Source organism: Bubalus kerabau, chromosome 2 (assembly GCF_029407905.1).
Source record: "Bubalus kerabau isolate K-KA32 ecotype Philippines breed swamp buffalo chromosome 2, PCC_UOA_SB_1v2, whole genome shotgun sequence".
Lineage (NCBI taxonomy): Eukaryota > Metazoa > Chordata > Mammalia > Artiodactyla > Bovidae > Bubalus > Bubalus kerabau.
The window spans coordinates 52,921,540-52,937,050 of record NC_073625.1 but is presented as its reverse complement, the minus strand read 5'-3'; the positions used below and the strand labels follow the sequence as shown (position 1 = coordinate 52,937,050).

The 15,511-nt window shown below is 40.3% G+C and overlaps 1 protein-coding gene across 5 annotated transcripts in view; it reads right to left on the bottom strand.

Moving 5' to 3' along the window:
• Nucleotides 1–12,268: 12,268 nt before the first annotated feature.
• Nucleotides 12,269–15,511, bottom strand: part of GRIK1 (glutamate ionotropic receptor kainate type subunit 1) — a 481,020-nt gene continuing 477,777 nt past the window's right edge. For 3 of the 5 annotated variants that reach the window (XM_055567717.1, XM_055567719.1, XM_055567722.1), the window contains one exon: nucleotides 12,269–12,604. In XM_055567717.1, coding sequence (XP_055423692.1) covers nucleotides 12,449–12,604 — 156 coding nt within the window. In that variant the 3' untranslated portion in view covers nucleotides 12,269–12,448. Of the gene's footprint in view, nucleotides 12,605–13,012; nucleotides 13,100–15,511 lie in introns of all 5 variants that reach the window. The other 2 variants (XM_055567715.1, XM_055567716.1) reach the window with 1 other exon arrangement.

The following is a 15,511-nucleotide window of genomic DNA, read 5'->3' as shown; positions in this document are numbered from 1 at the left end:
ATTATTATGTAAATAATTATAATAAAATATATAATAATAGTAATGTAATAGATGTCTATGCTGATGGCTCAGTGGGTAAAGAATTCTCCTGCAATGTAAGAGACACAGGAGATGCAGAGTTGATCCCTTGGAGAAGGAAATGGCAACCCATTCCAGTATTCTTGCCTGGAAAATCCCATGGACAGAGGATCCTGGCAGCTTACAGTCCAAAGAATTATAAAGTGTTGGACACAACTGAGTGACTAAGCACACAATAATGTAATGATAATACTTTGTCTCAGGTGTGATGTACATAGTCTTAACAGTCACACTGTTGCTAAGAGGAAACTGAGGTCCAGGGAGAAGTGAAGTAATTTACACAAGCTCACACATGTAGTAAGTGTCTCAGGAGAGACTCAGCCCAGGTCAATCTAACTCCAGTTCTGTACCTTGAATATGGTTGTCTCCTTCCCCTTCTAGAATTCCCTATATTGATTTTATTCCACTCATTTTTTCTGTCTAAGAAGCAACTTAAAATATTAGGTGTCTGTATGAGTTAAACTATATTTCAGGAGACATTGGATTTCACTTTGAAATCCTTAATAATCCTCTAGCTTTGAATGGTACTTATTAGTTATTGATCCACATAAATCCCAATATAGAAGAACAATATTGTGCTGGGAAGTCTCTCTTTGTACCTCCACATCCATTTTTCAGCTTGTTTTCTAGTTTAGGAATTGGCCTTTAGAGTCAGAACTACTGGATTCTCTTGACTAGTGGATCAAATATGGGTACTGGCTGGACTGCATCAATATGAAGCAATCAGAAAATCGGAGCCTTGAAAAAGTGACACCATGACTCCACTGGCTCCATTCCATGCGGACCTCAGGTTTACCATGAATGCGTTTCTCCCCTGAAGGCCGCAGCAGCCCTTACTGGATGACCTTTCAAGGCAGTCTTAGGTTCTGGTAACTGGTCGTTTAAACTTGGGGACGGGTAACAGCTCCCCATTGTTACTGCCCTTAGTGCTATCCACAACTCAGGAAATAAGCCCTCAGGAAACTGCCTTAATCACCCAGTGGACAGTGTCAGGGAGTTCCTACTTAAGATGAGAAAAGCTTATTATTTATCCAAGCTAAATAATGAGCCAATGAAAGCATAAAACCAAGATTCAACAATTCTCTTGGGCCCTCTAAAAGAAACTGAAATGATCTAGTCAACTTTAAAGAAAGACTTCTATTGGGAAGAATACAGGCAAAAATTTCACCTAAGGACCAACAGTCCTTCTATGGTGCATCCACCAACTTCTGAAGCATCTCCTGTGCAGTTCCCCTAAAGGTGCTCAGCGGACCACCAAGCAAAGCAGAGCTGATGATCTTGGACCTCTTTTAGACAGTCACCTGTAAGTTCAGTTCAGTCACTCAGTCGTGTCCGACTCTTTGCAACCCCATGAATTGCAGCACGCCAGGCCTCCCTGTCCATCACCAACTCCCAAAGTTCACTCAAACTCATGTCCATCGAGTTGGTGATGCCATCCAGCCATCTCATCCTTTGTCGTCCCCTTCTCCTTCTGCCCCCAATCCCTCCCAGCATCAGGGTCTTTTCCAATGAGTCAACTCTTCACATGAGGTGGCCAAAGTATTGGAGTTTCAGCTTCAGCATCAGTCCTTCCAAAGAACACCCAGGACCTATCTCCTTTAGAATGGACTAGTTGGATCTCCTTGCTGTCCAAGGGACTCTCAAGAGTCTTCTCCAGCACCACAGTTCAAAAGCATCGATTCTTCGGCCCCTCAGCTTTCTTCACAGTCCAACTCACATCCATACATGACCACTGGAAAAACCATAGCCTTGACTAGATGGACCTTTGTTGGCAAAGTAATGTCTCTGCTTTTGAATATGCTATCTAGTTTGGTCATAACTTTCCTTCCAAGGAGTAAGCGTCTTTTAATTTCATGGCTGCAGTCACCATCTGCAGTGATTTTGGAGCCCCAAAGAAAAAAAAGTCTGACACTATTTCCACTGTTTCCTCATCTATTTCCCATGAAGTGATGGGACCAGATGCCATGATCTTAGTTTTCTCAATGTTGAGCTTTAAGCCAACTTTTTCACTCTCCTCTTTCACTTTCATCAAGAGGCTTTTTAGTTCCTCTTCACTTTCTGCCATAAGGGTGCTGTCATCTGCATATCTGAGGTTATTGATATTTCTCCCGGCAATCTTGAGTCCAGCTTGTGCTTCTTCCAGCCCAGCATTTCTCATGATGTACTCTGCATATAAGTTAAATAAACAGGGTGACAACATACAGCCTTGACGTACTCCTTTTCTTATTTGGAACCAGTCTGTTGTTCCATGTCCAGTTCTAACTGTTTCTTCCTTACCTGCATATAGGTTTCTCAAGAGGCAGATCAGGTGGTCTGGTATTCCCATCTCTTTCAGAATTTTCCACAGGTTGACACTATATATTTGTACAAGAGTGAAGTTTTAATATGCTGAACATATATTGATTCTATCTTTCCTCCTGTTATCACTAAAACTCTCTGATGTCCTAATTGTACTGGCAGTAAAAGGTAATTTTGACTTTACAAAATTGCCATCTTTTCATGATTCACAGCTAAATAAATAATTTTATAGTACAAAAGCAATGTAATTTGGAATGAAAATTTTAGGGCACAACACAAGGAAGGCCAACCCATTGTCTTGGGGCCACATTGTAGACCCTGGAATAAGTGTGAGGTGGAAAAAGTCACTGAGGATTCTATTGATGCTGGAATTAAAATAATAAACTATCTAAAGATAATAAAGATAAAGAAAGATCTGAAGTGAAGAATAATTTGGGAGAAAATACTCAATGATGAGCACCAGGTTTTTCTCTGATTCAGCTGCTCATTTTGTGTAAATCACAAAACTGCTCTAATGTGTCCCCATACTAAAGTGCAAAGGCCATCTCCTCTGTAATCTTCTACTTCATCTGTTCAAATGGTCACAGGGTCATCTGAGAAAGTCACCTGCAGAAGTATTTGGTGGGGAGTGAAATGCTTGTCTTTTCCCATTGAAAGCTCCCCATCTTCTCAGATGGGTTTGCTTGGAGCCCCTTTCGTGTGACTGGTGATGGCAGTGGGGGAGCACACTTCTCCTTCACAGGGAAAAGGTACCACTTTCCCAGGTGGATAATCTGAAAAGTCTCCCCCATTTTGTCTTTTGCAGACTCTGATTTTATAGGCTGAAGAGTAGGAAAGGACAGTGGGAGTATGATTGGAGTGATTGTTAATAAGACCTGAAAGGTGTACCTGGCTGCATGTTTTGTGGCATTGGTTAGAAGTTTTCAGCCCTCCTTGCTAATTCAAGCGTAAAAAGAACAATCACATTTGATAAAATTAAAATGGCTTTTAAAGCCCCACAGAGCATTAAATTGATGCTTTCAAATTGTGGTGCTGGAGAAGACTCTTAAGAGTCCCTTGGCCTGCAAGGAGATCAAGCCAGTCAATCCTTAAGGGAATCAACCCTGAATAGTCATTGGAAGGACTGAGGCTAAAATTGAAGCTCCAATACTTTGGCCACCTGATGCAAAGAACTAACTCATTAGAAAGACCCTGATGCTGGGAAAGATTTAGGGCAAGAGCTGAAGGGGACGACAGAAGATGAGATGGTTGGATGGCATCGCTGACTTAATGGACATGAACTTGAGCATACTCCAGGAAATGGAGGAAGGGAGGCCTGGCATGCTGCAGGCCATGGGGCCACAAAGATTTGGACACAACTTAGGGACTGAACAACAACAACAAAGAGTATTAGAACTAGCTGGGTGTTTGGTTGATCTTATAGCCCATCTTTCTACTTTAAAGAGAACATCAACCATCTCAGACAAATTAGAGCCCCTGTAATTCTTTGATCATTGATGCTAGCATTTTATCACTACTGTCAGGAGTGTCCAACTCAGTTACAGCCTACCTGCTTTGCTGTTGCTGTTTAGCTGCTAAGTCGTGTCTGACTCTTTTATGACCCCATGGACTACAACCCGTCAGTCTCCTCTGTCCATGGATATTTCCAGAGAAGAATACTCTAGTGGGTTCCCATTTCATTCTCCAGGAGATAGTCCTGATCCAGGGATTGAACCCACATCTCCTGTGTCTCCTGCATTGGAAGGCAGATTCTTTACCACTGAGCCACCAGAGAAGCCCCTTTCAGTTACAGCTACAGTATAAGCCCCTCTTTTCTCCTTCCTCTGTGGAGAAACAGAACCACCCATCTCCACAGCCCCAGTCCAGCATTCTGAAAAATGTGGGGGTAGTTTCTTTTTAGCTGAACCCAGGAAAACTTCCTCCTCCTCTCCTTCCTTGCTTCCTCCTTCCTTCGTTTTAGTCTATTAGTTCTAAACTTTTGTGTTAATACATTTTGTGGGTCACCTTTGCTAACATGTTATATTTTTTTTTAGGGTCTGGGTTGTGTGTGCTACATGCTAAGTTGCTTCAGTCATGTCAGACTCTTTGCGACTCTATGGACTGTAGCCCACCAGGCTCCTCTGTCCATGGGATTCTCCTGGCAAGGATACTGGGATCATCCTTTCCTTCTCCAGGGAATCTTCCTGGCCCAGGGACCAAAGCCCCGTCTCTTACGTCTCCCACATTAGGAGGCAGCTTCTTTACCACTAGTGCCACCAAGGTCCAGGTTACTCTGTGTCTTTTAAATTACAGACTACTTTTTTATATTTGCTTCTTTTTAATTGGAGGATAATTGCTTTACAATATTGTATTGGTTTCTGCTGTACATTAACATGAATCAGCCATAGGTATGCATGTGTCCCCTCCCTCTTGAACTTCCCTCCGACTTCCCACCCCATCCCACCCCTCCAGCTTGTCACAGAGCATGGATTTGAGCTCCCTATAACAGATGACTTTTGAAGTTACCAAGGCAAATGCAAACATTTCTACCCAGGAAGACTCCCTTCAACATGGACACTTGCTTGAAACATTTGATGTGCTTTGTGAGTTTCTGGGAACTTGCAGTATTTTGTTATATCTTTGGGGAGAAAAAGAGGATCCAGAAAACATAAAGGAAGAAACAAGGAGGGAGAATATGTATCCAAGTTCTTTCCAAGAAAGTTTAAGAGTGGAGGACATGAGTTAAGTTTTATATTCAGGCAGTAATTTCATGACCTTGGGTGGATTCATTTACACATTTAACAGGGCTGACGTCTTGAATTGTGTGAGCTGGTCCTTGGAAGTGGAGGTAGAGAAGCAGATAATAAGAGTGAAACAAAATGCTTCACATATTTTACCACCATGGACCAAAGGAGTTTAAGGTCAGAGTGCTCTAGTGCAGGTAAAGGTCACTGGAGGGAGGCAGGAGGAAACCAGGGAAAGTTTCAAGTACAGAGTCGGCCTTCTGTACCTGTGGGTTTTGCATGGAAATTTCACTCTGGGCTTGGCTGAATCTGCAGATGCGGAACTGATGTACGTGGAAGGTCAACTGTGTCCACTGTACTTCACCATTTTACAGAAAGGACTTAGGCATCTGCAGATTTTCGTTATCTGCTGTAGCTCCTGGAAACAATCTCCTGAGGATACACTGATGCTGTCGTCATCAGTGGCATTTGACCAGAGTCTTTAAGTCACGTTTGGATATGGAGAGACAGAAGTGGTGAGAGAGAGATGGAAAGAAAACATTTCCACTGACGTAGGAAGACAGGCTTCCCAGGTGGTGCTAGTGGTAAAGAATCTACCTGCCAATGCAGGAGACAGAAGAGATGTGGGTTTGCCCCTGGATTGGGAAGATCACCTGGAGAAGGATATGGCAAGCCACACCAGTGTTCCTGCCTGGAGAATCCCATGGACAGAGGAGCCTGGTGGGCTGCACTCCATGGGGTCACAAAGAGTCGGACATGACTGAGAGACTGAACACACATACGTACAAGTAGGAAGACATGAGCTAGACACAAGTGGCAGATGTTGGTTGTTTCCGGTTCAATGAAATTAACCTGGTGTGTGGCTTCTAATAGCATTATTTTCTGAACGAGAACCAAAGGAAATCATCCAGGAAATCTATGATGAGATCATTAAACATCTTAGTGAAAGATACCCTGGCAATTAATTTCATTTGCAACATGCATGCTTATGAACCACTATTTGTTGGAATGTTGTGAAAAGGTCAAAACTAATTATATATTTGTTATGATGAGCTTAAAATTCTAGCTGTCATTTGTTATCTTGCTTCCCTTGAGACAATGTAGACTCAGTCCCATCCCTGCATTGGAGTTCTGAGTGTCAATTTTTAAAGCTTTAATGAAAATGTTTCTTTCATCACTATAATTTGGCTTATTATGCTTAATGCCACTAAATTACTTGTAAATCTTGGCATGGCTTTATTAAAAATGGTCTCATTTAAATTTGCTGCTCTGGGTACAGAATTCATCATGAAGACAAGAAAAAGGAGCCTGTCTCTTCAGAGAAAATACTGAAGACATTATCAACACATTTAAAATTCCCTTTGATGTTGGTTACTTGAAAACCTTTATCTTGTGTGTGTGTGTTTTCTGAGATTGCTACATTTTTTGGTCTCTTGCTGAAGAGTTTGCCAGCATGTATTCCTTGTGGGTACATTGGAATGCAAATCCTAGAAAATGGCATTCACAATTACATTCTTTCAAAATCAGGTGTCCTAACAAAATTTCACCTTTAAAATTTGATCTATTCAATTCTCAGAGACAAGAGACAAGATATAAGGGGTCACAGAGAGTCGGACATGACTGAACGACTTAGCATGCACTTTCTTAGTCTTTGAGAGTTAGGAAGGGGGCCTGTGTTGTGATGATGGAGCAGGATTATGCTGAACCACTTGCCGCTTCATGGTTAAATGACTTTGTGAAAGCGATTTAACCTCTCTGAATTTCTGTAAACAGTACTTCCTCAGGGTTGCTATGGCTATTACACGAGCAGATGTTGTGAAGTACACACCATGCACCTGGATTCAGCACACGCCTGTTAACTGATGGCTGCTATTGCAGTCATTAACATTTGATAACGTGACCTTGGTATTTACTGAGAGCATGGCCCAAGGCACACTACAGCAAAAGGATCTAACTATCTCTACCTATATTTCCATATATCTACATGTGTACAGTGTTTCTCAAAATGTCCAAATTGAACTGTCAGTCCAACTCCTTCCAGTTCATCCTGGATTACTTTGATGGAGGGTAGGAGTTCCTTGCCTTTATTTGGCACCTTTGGATAAGGCTACTTTCTAACATCAATAGAGGTTTCAGCTTTATTAGTGAAACTGTGTGGTTGTCAAGAAGAGAAAGCTTGAGACCAATAAGCAAAATATCCTATAACTTATTGTCCAAATTGAGATACTCATGTGAAGGGCAGGGGGAACCCAACTTTTAGGAGTTCACAATTTCAGGCTTAATGAAAAAACTTTCAGAACAAACTATGATGTCTAGGGATTCTGCTAATGAAGAAAATGAAGTAAGACATGGGTGAAAGGAAGGAAGAAGGATATGAATGCAAATAAACAAACAAACCAAAAAAATATATGCCCATGAATCCATTTGGAGTCCCAGTTAACCTACTGGGTGTGTAAAAATGGAGTAGTGGTAGTAAGTAGTTCAGTTGCTCAGTCATGTCTGAGTCTTTGCAACCCCATGGATGGCAGCACACCAGGCCTCCCTGTCCATCACCAACTCTTGGAGTCCACCCAAACTCATGTCCATTGAGTCGGTGATGCCATCCAACCATCTCATCCTCTGTTGTGCCCTTCTCCTCCCACTTTCAATCTTTCCCAGCATCAGGGTCTTTTTCAATGAGTCAGTCCTTTGCATCAGGTGGCCAAAGTATTGGAGCTTCAGCTTCAGCATCTGTCCTTCTAATGAATATCCAGGACTGATTTCATTGAGGATGGACTGGTTGGATCTCCTTGCAGTCCAAGGGACTCTCAAGAGTCTTCTCTAACACCACAGTTCAGAAGCATCAATTCTTCCAGCACTCAGCTTTCTTTACAGTCCAACTCTCACATCCATACATGACTACTGGAAAAACATAGCTTTGACTAGACGGACCTTTGTGGACAAAGTAATGTCTCTGCTTTTAATATGCTGTCTATGTTGGTCATAACTCTTCTTCCAAGGAGCAACTGTCTTTTAATTTTGTGGCTGTAGTCACCATCTGCAGTGATTTTGGAGTAATTTCTCTAATTGGCTATCTTGTGGGCAAAGCTTAAAAGCAAGTCCCTCTGGTGCCCCTGTGCCTTCCCGTGAGGACACTCACCTACAACGCCAGCCTGTTTCTGGATTTATAAACATCAGCATGTCAAGATGGTTTAACATTGGTCATTTCGGTCCCAAGGCTTATGGGACTTTGAGTTACTACTTGTAAACATAGTATATATATCTCCACCCTGGAGAATTTACCATTCCTATTTTGTCCTGCTTCTTTCCTCTCTATGATAATTTTTTAAAGAAATGTGACTGGAAAAAAGTTTCCCTTCATATGCAGGACTAGACATCGACAAACCAGAGAACTGGTTATGCATTTGACCAACTCTTCTGCACCCCAACAGGCAACTTCCCTAAGCACTCTATTACTTCACATGGAATGGCTTACTTGCCTAGCCCTGTGCACCTCTGACACTCCTGTGACCATCCTTGATGAGTGAACATCTGTCCTCTCCTTGCTTTAGCTGGAGGATCCAACTCATAAATGACTCGAGCGAGTAGACTGTAACTTGAGCCAGTTTGTTCTCGATGCATTGGGTCTCTGATGATGGAGAGACTCTGGTGGGTTATACATTTTGGAACTGATAGACTTTGTGCTTCTTTAAAAATCACACTGCAGAGATATTTCTTAGGGATACCTTTCCCAGAATAGACACTCAACTTTATTCCCCTTTAAAACAAATCATAGGAGTTTCCTAATTAAGAAATTATTTAGCCTTATGGACAGGGAGGCCTGGCGTGCTACAGTCCATGGGGTCGCACAGAGTCGGACACGACTGAAGCAACTTAGCAGCAAGAGCAGTGTTCTTGAGCCCACTTTCTTATTTCTGTCTCTCTCTCTAGCATCTTTTAGGCTAAGAGTGGAAAGATCATGTATCGGCAGCCCCATGGGGTCAATCAAGTAGTGGATGGCCTCTCTTCCCTTTTCTCCATGCTAAAGGCAAGAAAGGCCTAGATTTGAAACTTGAAAGGAAAATAAATCTTGACTGTTAACATCATCTTTCAATCACCACCGACTTCCCTCTTTCTTCCTGAATATTTCACCTGAGCCATCTTTTCCTATTAACGTCAAGAAATTGCTGAAGGAAAAATGTTGGATCTAGTCTTTAATTAACTTTGCCATTGATTTCTACATAACTGTGTATGAGTCACTGCTTTTTATAGAAAGGGATGAAAATCTCGAAGATTAATGTTGATCTCAGGGATTTTTTTCTGGACCAGCTTCCAGATATTCTGCAATTTCTTTTTTCTCTCCTCTGAACTCACTGGCTTACTTTTTTCTTTGCCCCAACACACAGAGACACATATGGAAACATATGCCTATGTGTGCATATCAAATAAGCTTTCAGAATGAAAATGTTGGGGGAAAAGGAAGGTGATTATGTATTATATTTACTAGTTGACCAAAAAAATCTCTGTTCCGCAGTTCTGCCTGGTTCAATATATTATGTGCCTTGATTAAATATTCAGTGATCAATAAGTGTTTTTGAGCCTTAAAATACTTGTAAACCATATTGACACACAATATATTTTACATATTAAAAGTCAATATATTTCTTTTCCCATAAATTACTGTAACTGTATGTAAAAAGATACAACACCGTAATCTTTCCTGAAATGAGAGAAAAATATTGTTCTGTTACATTAGAAAATTAAACTAGAATTCCATTAGTATAAGATTTAGTCAATTGAATAACTATGTATTTCCCCTGTAATATTTTCACATCATTCTAATTCATTGCCAGTCAGTTGGATTCATCATTTGTAATTCTTAAATATAAGAATCTGATTGCATTTTTTATGAACTACATTGTGTTCTATTTGTTGTTAATAAAATTCTGATTGATCCCAAATCTGAGTGTTGATTACAAACACAGAAAAATATATGTCCAGTATGTTATGATTTTAAAAGGTCATTTTGTTTTCTCTTCATACCTGGAACTATTTCTGTACTCAAATTCTACAGGGACTAGATTAAAAGTTTCTTTTAGTTGTAGAATATCCTACAGAAACCAATGGGATTTAATTATGTGAAATATTGATCCAGTGCTTGCTCATTTCCTGATGCTGTTTCCCAATATCTCAGCTCCCCAGCTAAACATTCCTTCTCCACACCCACTCCTCTGCTCCCGGATCCTGATGTTTTCTTGAACTTCCTTTTCCTTCCCTCAAGGCCACTTTCTGAACTTCTGGCTGTGTGAATTGTACCTCCAAGTTACCTGTCATGCAGTGGTCTCTCTGGCCTTCCTCTGTTGCGGTTCAGTCACTAAGTCACATCTGACTCTTTGTCACTCCATGGACTGCAGCACGCCAGGCCTCCCTGTCCTTCACTATCTCCCAGAGTTTGCTCAAATCTCAAATTCACACCCATTGAGTCAGTGATGCCATCTAACCATCTCATCCTCTGTCGTCCCGTTCTCCCCCTGCCCTCAATCTCTCCCAGCATCAGGGTCTTTTGCAATGAATCATCTCAATTCTTCACATTAGGTGGCCAAAGTATTGGAGCTTCAGCTTCAGCATCAGTCCTTCCAATGAGTAGTCAGGGTTGATTTCCTATTGGCATTCCTCTAGCCCAAGCTTCAGTATCCTTCCTCTGGGCTGCTGATCAAGGGACCCTCTCTCTCTCTCTTTTCCTCTTCTTAGTCGTCTTTCCTTCAATTCTTTCTCTAACCTCAGCCAGAGTGGCTATTACCTCTGGGACCCATTGCGCTCTTTGCGTTTTAGCCAATAGGCTCCTTTTTTTTTTTTTTTTTTTTGGTCATTCTGGCCCTATATTTTCTTATTGCAGTGCCTTAGAATACACTGTTTTTTTCAACTGAAACAGTTGCCTTCTCTCTCTGATGTTTCTCCCTGGACCAGATTAACTTGCCCTCTTTCAGATCTTAGCTATACAGTAAATGCCCTACATACGGACCTTCCAGTTGCGAACTTTCAAAGATGCCAATGTGCATTCCATCAACATCAGGTGTGAGTGAAATTGCACACTGCTAATGACCCTTCAGCTCTACCATCTCCCAGCTCCTCTCCCTCCTCCAGTCGGTAACTCTTCTTGTCTGTTCACTCGATGCCAGCCCTTGTATGCCAGCTGTTGTACTGTGCTGCTGCTGCTGCTGCTGCTGCTGCTGCTAAGTCGCTTTAGTCGTTTCCGACTCTGTGCGACCCCATAGACGGCAGCCCACCAGACTCCCCCATCCCTGGGATTCTCCAGGCAAGAACATTGTGCTACTGTACTTTACAAGGTACTGCACTGTAAGATTGAAATGTTTTATTTTTTGTGCTTGTCTTTTTATGTATTATTTGTGTGAAAGGTGTTATAAACCTACTACAGTACAGTACTATATAGCTGATTGTGTTAGTTGGGTTCCTAGGCTTCCTTTGCAGATCTTATGAACAAAATTGAACTAACAAATAGACTCTCGGAAGGGAACATATTCATATGTAGAGGACTTACTGTGCCTTCCTCAAGGAAGACCTCCTTGTCCCATCCCAGGTTAAATACTCCTGCCCTGTGTGTTCCGGCAGCTTCTGACCTCCATTGAGGAAGTGCAATCCAGCTTTGGGTAACAGAATGCTGTTCTTTTTCATTTTACTATAAACTGTGTGAGGGCAGGGACCATATCTGTTTTCCTCACCATGGTATCCCCAGAACCTAGAAGGGTGCCTTGAATGTGGTGGACGCTTTTATTTTTATTTGTATCCTTTTATGTAATAGTCACTCATCCAAGTACCATTCAAACTACTTATAAACTTAGATTTTAAAACACAAAGGTGAATGGTTTTACTCTACTAGAAAAACAAGGTACTTGGTACAAACTAAAAAGATTTTTTTTTTAAACACAGCCAGAAATGGCGTTGTCAGGCTGAACAGATAAGAAGATTCATCAAAATAGCAAACTTGACAGCTGATAACACTTGGAAACCAAACACTGTGAATCAGAGCAAGTGCTGGGAAACAAACCAACACTCAAACTCATTCTGGAAAAAAACCCTGTTGTTTTATTATTACTTAGAAAGCACACACAGCAATTATTGGGATGAAAGAGAAAAGGTAATCCATTTCAGAAGAATCCGTGCCACTTCCCACGTAATCTCAGTCTATCTGAGCTTTTTAAACTTCTGTATTTCTTGTATCTGTATCCATAATCCGAGTTATGCATATAGATGTATGTAAAACACTGCACCATTGTTAGAAATCCTTTCTCCAAAAACCTGCAGTAAGCATGTTTTTCTTCCTGAAAGCTTACTCCAGGTGTGTTCTCAGCTCATGCCATTGTCTCTTTTCTCTGAGTTCGTCTTTGATGACAAGTAAGGATACTTGTGAAGGATGATTTCCCCTTAGTTCTTGACTTTTTCTTTAACTTTTTCTGATTTTTGAGTGAGATTCCCAGTTCTTCCATGATGGCATTGAAAGAGAGACACTAGAGGACATGAAATAATAGAGCATCAGTTTGATCCACTTGTCTCCAGCCTTCATTGATCTGTTTCCTGTCTAGGCTTTTAGGATTATGAGATATTGTTGATGGTTAACTCTGCTACAGGGTGAATCCCCAGCCAGTCCCCACACCTCCTCCTCCACCCACTGGCCACCCACCTTTTCTACTGGGGGAAACAGATTTGGCAAGTCAGCTGGGCAAATTTTGGGATTTGATTCACAAATGAAGTAGCAGAAAACTACCCAGGTGGGCTCTCAAAATAGAAAACTTACCTTTGTGGAGACACCAAAATAGAGTTAAATTAAGTCATTTCCCCCAGTGAGATGATCCAAACATTGATAGGATTATCAAGGCATACGGACACTTCAGTAATGCTATAGAAAATGAACAAACCTTCTCTACACCAAGGCTTTGTTTTTTTCTCCCATGAAACCTTACTTTGTTCCTAAAATAAAATCTAATTCTTGATGACTTTCCTTTCTGATAAAAAAAAAAAGAAAAAAAAAACAATTTAAAATTTTATATTTTCTCCAAAAAAAATAAATAAATAAATAAAATAAACAGAGATCTGGCAGCAGCAATGATGCAGCTGTGGTTGAAATGAAAATAATATGGTACTGAACTGCACAGCAAAGATGATGGCATAATATGAAAAGAAAATGGAATTATGAGTATAAAAAGTTATGCATATGCAGATGGCATATATGTGCATAGATGTATCTATTACAATTATGCTATATCTGTTCACATGCACAATATATAAATAGCATAATAAGACATAATTTGCCATCATTTCTTCCAGCCAAGAGAAGATCTTTGAGTGACAAATTTCTGCTTGTATAGGGATTTCTACAAAGTAGTGTTGTTTTTGAAGAGATTGCTCCTAAAACGCTCTCTAAAAACCCAAAGCCTTTGGTAAAGTTTATGGAAGTGCAAGCACTATTCCTTGACCATTAACTCACAAAATGGACAGAGTTGAAAGCCAAATGATCATATACCACCAGCAGATTTCTAGAGGATGTGTGTGCCTGACAGGAAGAAAGTGGTGCCTCGTGTGCAGAGTACAGAATGTCTTCTGTGGTCCTTCTGTATCAAAGAGCAACATGTTTTTCTGAAAATTGATACCCTACTTTGTTCCATAAAAAAGCTGGTGCATTTGAAACAAGCAGCAATTTTAATTCTTCTACTTGATTTGAGAATGAGACTTAACAAATTTAGATCCTAGGTGTAAATTATTGGCTTACCAGGCTCACACCTCTAAAAAACTAGTTGTTTGCATATCCGTTCTTGTTTCTTTTATACCTAAGTGTTTATAGGATTTGAATTTCATTTCCACTTTTCTATGGTACTAAAAAAAAAAATGAAAATTCATGTCACGCATGTTAATTTTCTTTCAAATGGTAAGTTGTGGCTTCAGTGAATTGAGAGGGTGTCACATCACACAAAGAAAAATTCAGAAATGTTTTCCACAAATTATACTTCAAAAAATGTAATGGCAAGTGTGTCACAAATGAGATATAATTTTTGTACCATTATGTGATGTGGAATTTATGTGTTGCTACTAAGATGGAATAAATATTTTATAGTGTTGCTGTGTTAGACAGTATTGTATTGGGGTTTTGCAAGCTTTGTTCAGAAATTTATTTGAACGGAAGAAAGTGTTTTTGCGCAGGACTTTTCTGGTTTCAGAAAGTTCACTAAGATGGAAGGGGGAGCGAGAGAGAGAAGGAAGGAGTGCCAAGGAGTTTACACACGTGGTGATACATAAACCGCACAACAGCTTTAGAAAGGAGTTATTATGCCCATTGTATAGATGGGGAAACTTACTATTAGAAGTATTGGATAACTTGCTCAAGAAATATGATTCATAAGTTAAAGAGGTTGTATTTGAACTCAGCTCATGTGACTCCTCAAACTTAACAGCTTTCACTTGAAATCTCCCACACCATGATGCTTAATTCTTTTAATTAAATCATTATAAAGAGCTCTCTGTGGATTCTTTCCTCATGAAATATGTTAAGAACTATAATCTTTTGTTTCATTTGAATTCTCTAATGCTTGATATTTTTCTCTACTTTTTTTTTTCTTGCCACGTCGTGTGGCACGTTACCAGGTATTGAACCTGTGCCCCTTGCAGTGGAAGCCTGTATCTTAACCACTGGGCCACCAGGGAAGTCCCTCAGATGTTTGATTTTAGACAAATCACTTTGTTTTGCACAGAAAACCACCAAATTGGGCTTCTGTTAATAGACATGGCTCATGTAGGAGATACAACCAGAAAGGGACTCTTAAGTCTTTCCTATTTTAGGTAAAGGGGCAATCACAAATCTTATCTTGATAATATGAATCAATCAAATTTTTCTTTAAAAACAAAACCAAATCCCCCTCCAATTTTTTTATTGCCTGAAAATACAGCAAACATCTTCTTTGTTTTTTGATTAACCCTGGGTATTTATTTCTTGCTGCCTGTGTGAGAAGGCATATAAATATCATTTTATCAGTGGTTTGCTTTCTGTCTTTGGTCATAAACTATGATTTCTTTTTGATTCTTACTCTGTCTCCAACTGTCAAAAGGAAAATGGCAAGATATTGGGGCTGACCTTTCTGCTTCCAAGTTTTTGCTATAGTCACAAAACAAGATGACCTTTAAGGCCCCTCCCAGCCATGAACTTGAGTAAACCACACATTCTCATATCCACAGGAAATGAAAGTGTGAAGGTCATCTTTCAGCTCAGAGTTGCTTGGGAGAAGCTTGTCTTCCTGAGTCAATTTGCCTATTGTAATCTAAGAACTGAAAATACATGTAACATATAAAGACTGAGCTTCTGAAGTAGGACCCAAATTATGGTAGCTTTCCAAAGCATTTACTTCCAGACTTGGTTTTATGAGCCC